This window comes from Sinocyclocheilus grahami, unplaced genomic scaffold, assembly GCF_001515645.1.
Source record: "Sinocyclocheilus grahami isolate Dianchi unplaced genomic scaffold, SAMN03320097.WGS_v1.1 scaffold1405.1, whole genome shotgun sequence".
Lineage (NCBI taxonomy): Eukaryota > Metazoa > Chordata > Actinopteri > Cypriniformes > Cyprinidae > Sinocyclocheilus > Sinocyclocheilus grahami.
Window position 1 is genome coordinate 79,361 of NW_015506584.1, and position 5,786 is coordinate 85,146.

A 5,786-nucleotide genomic window follows, 5' to 3' on the forward strand; every position below is an offset into this window, starting at 1 on the left:
AATTTCTACTTCTGTCTTTTTGTTTCGGGGTGAAATATGGCCCAAACATTTACTTAAGATTCACCTGAATATTGTGGTAAACAGCCAAAATATATACAGTAATCCAATCCTGGCTTATTTTTTTAAATAATAATACCTAACTTTAAAACAAGGTGTAAATTATCATAGGATATCTTATGGCATAGCACAAGGAGTATACTGTCTGTATTCTAAGTTTCAAACACTTACTCAAATTTTTCCAATTTACTTTGTGGATCCTCCAGCAGATGTGAGAGCAGCTTCACTCCTGAATCCGTCAGTTTATTTCCTCTGAGATCCAGTGCTTTTAGCTGTGTCTGGTTAGAGCTGAGAGCTGATGCCAGAGCAGCACACCCATCTGCCGTAAGCCCACAGTATGTTACACTGCAAAGGGTTGTGCAGTTATAACAAGATTACTTAAAATTACAAATCTTTTGTGCAAGTGAAAACAGTCAAATGTTCTGCAGAGTGCAGATTCATACCTTTCAATATACTGTATAGTTCAATTTGAAGTTACAGTTCACAATAATATATTTTTTCACAATATCAATTCTCTCATTTAGTTTGAATTGAAATGACTAATTACTGAAAATAATTAGGAAATCTTTATTACCTCAGTGACTGCAGTCCTGACAGAAGATGTCTCAGTGCCACTAAAAGCTGCTTCAAACCTGAATCCAGAATTGCATTAGCACTGAGGTTCAGCTCTCTCAGACCTGAGTGTTCTGCTTCGTTTACATAACCCATCATCCGACAGCTTTCATGTGTGAGATTGCAATTATTCAGCCTGAGAAAAGCACAAAAACAATGAAAAATGCTCCAAATGTCCATCCAGTCTCATTTGTTAAGTGTGAGATGTACATTACATGATTAACAAACAAACTGGAGGACTATTACCATAATCTCTCTAGATGCACACATGGGTCTTCAAACACAGGGAGCAGATGCTTCACTCCTGAGTCTGTCAGGTTATTAATGCTGAGGTCCAACTCTCTCATGTGTGATGGGTTTGACTTTAAAGCAGGTGACAATGCAGAACATCCATTGGCTGTAATTTTACAGTCTGATAGACTGTAAATAGTAGAGTGGCAAATAATCATGAACTAGTGTCATGTGATACACAGCATGTGACATTATTTCATCAGATCAGTCATCTATCAACATCATGTTATTACCCTGTAAATGAACACTGTCTACTTGTCTGATTGTAATACCTCAGTGTCTCAAGCTTGCAGGAAGGGTTCTTTAGACCAACGCAGAGCAGTTCCACTCCTGAATCCTGGAGGTCATTCAAACTTAAATCTAAATGTTTCAGGCTTGTAGATGTGGACTGAAGCGCTTGGGCCAATGCCGCACAACTTTTCCTTGTAAGTTCACAGGCCATCAACCTAAAATAAAAGGCCTCTAACTTTATGAAACAGGCATTTGATATGATTAAAAGTAGTGTTCATTTTTAGTGCAAAAGAATGTTCATATTTTCATATTTGATACTGGATATTGTCAACCCAAGTCAATGTGAAATTGTACAACTGCAGTGACATTTCTTCAAAAATGAAACTCAATCCCACAGAAATTCATGAGGGATTATCACTGAATGTCCAAATGCAAATTAAAACTACCATAATGTTTTTTAACAACAGATTTTGCAGTATATATGATCACATACAGTGGTTGCCAAAATCCACTAGTATTTTCACCATCTAAAAATGGTTTTAAGACAGTTATTTCTATCTTTTGCTGTAGTGTGTCAGTAGGAAATATCATTTTTCATTTCCAAACATTAATTTTTCCATTAATTATAATAACCCGGTGAGATTTTTGTTTGCACAAGGAGTCTGAAAACAGCCAGTGCTCCACACAGAGATCTGAACATCATCCAGTCTGTCTGGAATGACATGAAGAAACAGAGCAAACTGAGACAGACTCAATCCAGAAGAACTGTGGCAACGTCTCCAAGATGCTTTAAAAAAACCTACCTGCAAAGCTACAGTACTGTTAACAGTTTTAGGCACTTGTGTAAAAATGCTGTAAAATGAGGATGCTGTCAAAAATAATGTCATAAATCTGCTCCCACTTTATATTAGGTGGCCTTAACTACTATGTACATTTAAATTAATCATTTGGTACAATGCACTTATTGTGTACATAAATGTTTTTACATTGTACTTATATTTTATGTAAGTGCATAGTAGTTAAGGCCACCTAATATAAAGTGTGACTGATTTTCTTTATCAATTAACTTCTATTAACTAAATTAAATCATCATTTGGCCATCCTTTGACCATCCTTTTTGTTTAAAGCAGCTTTTGCTCTAGGTGCACTTGCACATAGTTTTTCAGGTAGGTCTCTTGAAGCATCTTGGAGATGTTGCCACAGTTATTCTGAATTTAGTCTGTCTCAGTTTGTTCCGTTTCTTTATGTAATTCCAGACAGATTAGATGATGATGAGATCAGATCTCTGTGTGGAGTACTGGCTGCTGTCAGACAAAAATCTCACTGGATTATTACAATTAATTGCAAAATGATTGGAAATGTAAACTGAAATTTCCTACTGACAGCACTACAGAAAAAGATAGAAATAACTGGCTTAAAACCATTTTTAGCTGGTGAAAATACTAGTGTTCTAATAATTTAGGTTAGCCACCACTGTAAATTACTTCATGTCCGTACCAATTCTCAAATAACTTCTATGATGGCTTTTGTTCCACCCACTCAAATAATAAAAATTATTGTGTTGTCCAATTTATAAAGACGATGTCTGTTCCCCGAATAGTGAGGTCAAAATATTAAATTAAAATGATGCTTTAGGACTTGCATTTACAGACTTAATAAACTCCTTTGGGGTCAAGCAAAATGTCACCGCACCCACGCATCGTTTTAATCATACTCTAGATTTAATTATATTGCACAGAATTGATCTTACTAATATAGATATTGTACCTCAAAGTGATGCTGCGTATTAGTGATATTAACTATATTGCTCCGTGTTATAGTCCGGGTAGAATTATTGTTCCAACCACCAAAGATAGATTCACAGATTACCTGCCTGATTTATCTCAACTGCTCTGTGTACCCATAAATGCTCATGAACTAGACAAAATGACTAGCAGTATGGGCACTATCTTCTTTAATACATTAGAAGCTGTCGCTTCCCGCGCCGTAACAGTACCATCAGGGAGGGGGCGGCGGGCGCCCTGGAGGCTGGTGCAGGACTGGAACAGGCTGGAGACAAGGAGAGTCTCCAGGGCAGATCAGGGAGCCATGGCGGATCAGGGGACTCAGGAGGCTAGGGCGGAGCAGGGGACTCAGGAGGCCATGGCGGATCCTCCGTGGCCTTAGATTTTTCTAGATCGCACTAGATGGCGCTCTAGAAAGCACTTACGAGGAGCGGGAACTGGGGCTGGCGCCGACACTGGAGCGAGTTCTGGAGCTGGAGCCAACACTGGAGCGAGCTGAGGATCCACTGAGTTTTGCTCAGTTCTTTTGGACCATGGCTAAGGGCCTTGAATATGATGATGCAGTCCTAAATGAGGCCTTCAACCTCATTCTTGATTACCCCCTGCCACGATGGGGGATGGAGCAATTGCATGTTTTGAATTTCTAGGACTTCTCCCATTATGTGCATCACCGCAAAGACAGGCAGATCCTTAACCCTTCTGAGGATGTCTGCAGCAACCACCCTGCCCGCCTTCCTCCTTTGAGTCAAGTCCACGATCATCTTCTGACTCCCACTGAGAAACGAAGGAACAGAAGAAAGAGGGTGGCTCGAGTTGCTGCATCTGCCAGTGAGTCCTCAGTGCCAGCTCCAGGCCCTGAGAGCAGTTCAGTGCTGGCTCCACCCTTTGAGTCAGCTGAACCCACCTCGGTCACCCCTGAGTCAACCTAGACCTCTGAAGTGGTCGAGCTTAAGGTATCTCAGAGAGAAGTCTCCCAGTCAACCTCTGTTCCTGTGTCTGTCAAGTCTGTCCCAGTTAAGTTGACAGTCAGTCAGTCATGTCCATTCTTGATAATCCTGTGTTTATGTTGGACCAAGTAAACCTAATAGTGGGAGTTCCGACAACCTCCTGCCCCGGGAGGCATACGGGTAGGAGGACCCGTGCAAGGAGGGCCATAACCCTTTGTTCAGAGACCCCTCATGCACTAATTCTGGAGGATCTCAAGTTGCCTGCTGCTTCGGTCATGGCCATGGAGGCCAGTTTTGAGCAGCCTGCTCCAGTCATTCCAGAGCCAGTCAAGACCACTCCAGACAGGTCCACTCTGGTCATTCCAGAGCCAGTCAAATCCGTTCCGGTCATTCCATAGCTGGTCAAGTCCGCGCCGGTCATTCCAGAGCCGGTCAAGTCCGCTCCGCTCATTCCAGGTCCGGTCAAGCCCGCTCCGGTCATTCCAGGGCCGGTCAAGCCCACTCTGGTCATTCCAGAGCTGGTTAAGCCCCCTCCAGTCATTCCAGAGCCGGTCAGGTCCACTCCAGACATTCCTGAGCCGGTCAAGTCCGCTCCAGTCATTGCAGAGCCGGTCAAGTCTGCTTCGGTCATTCCAGGTTCGGTCAAGCCCGCTCCAGTCATTCCAGAGCCGGTCAAGTACACACCAGTCACTCCAGAACCGGTCAAGCCCACTCCTGTCATTCCAGAGGTGGTCAAGCCCACTTCAGTCATTCTAGAGCTGGTAAAGTCCACTCCAGACATTCCTGAGCCGGTCAAGTCCGCTCCAGTCATTGCAGAGCCGGTCAAGTCCGCTCCGGTCATTCCAGGTCTGGTCAAGCCCACTCCAGTCATTCCAGAGCCGGTCAAGTACACACCAGTCACTCCAGAACCTGTCAAGCCCACTCCTGTCATTCCAGAGCTGGTCAAGCCCACTCCAGTCATTCCAGGGCCGGTCAAGCCCGCTCCGATCATTCCAGAGCTAGCTAAGCCCACTCCAGTCATTCCAGAGCCAGTCAAGCCCGCTCAAGTCATTCCAGAGCTGGTCAAGTCCACTCCAGTCATTCCAGAGCTGGTCAAGTCAACTCCAGTCATTCCAGAGCCGGTCAAGTCCTCACAAGTCACTTCAGAACCGGTCAAGCCCTAGTCATTCCAGAGCTAGTCAAACCCACTGCAGTCATTCCAGAGCCGGTCAGGTCCACTCCAGACATTCCTGAGCCAATCAAGTCCGCTCTAGTCATTCCAGAGCCGGTCAAGCCCGCTCCAGTCTTTCCAGGGCCAGTCAAGCTTGCTCCAGTCATTCCAGAGCCAGTTAACCCTCTGGGGTCGACAAACGCGGATATGCGTTTTGTGGCATCTTCTCCTGATAACACCGAAAAGAACTTAAATTGCACTTTCAGTTTTGATCTTACGGATTAGAGCAATACATCAATTGAATCTGTAAATGGTCTACTTTTATTTGTATAGACACATAATAACAACAAAACTTTGTGCATTTATAAAATAAAGAAAACAAACATGGTGCGCTGTCTGCCGCCTTGGTCTGCGTGATCTTTATTTAGAAACGCATCATTAAAATGAACTGTAACTCAACAAATACTCAACAAAGAGACATGAGAGATATATCTATAGAAACCTTGACATGTCTACTTTTAAACTAAGCAAGTCTTATCGAAAGCAAATATTCTGTGATAAAGTAATCCATATGAAATCAACATGATGTCCAGTATTTCACGTCTCCCTTCATTATATCTAATGTGACCTATAGATATTATAATCATCCACGTGAAGCGCACTGCGTGTAAACGCCCACATCACAACAAACAAAGCAGCAAGACCTCAAGTTTT

General features: G+C 43.1%; 1 protein-coding gene across 1 annotated transcript in view; it reads right to left on the reverse strand.

Annotated features, from left to right (window-relative positions):
- Positions 1-224: 224 nt before the first annotated feature.
- The window catches only part of LOC107570019 (NACHT, LRR and PYD domains-containing protein 12-like), a 15,301-nt gene continuing 9,739 nt past the window's right edge, over positions 225-5,786 (reverse strand). Inside the window, exons 7-10 of the mRNA XM_016256214.1 lie at positions 1,233-1,406; positions 916-1,089; positions 632-805; positions 225-402 (exon numbers count right to left, since the gene is read on the reverse strand). Of these exons, the coding sequence (XP_016111700.1) occupies positions 225-402; positions 632-805; positions 916-1,089; positions 1,233-1,406 (700 nt within the window). The remainder of the gene's footprint in view (positions 403-631; positions 806-915; positions 1,090-1,232; positions 1,407-5,786) is intronic.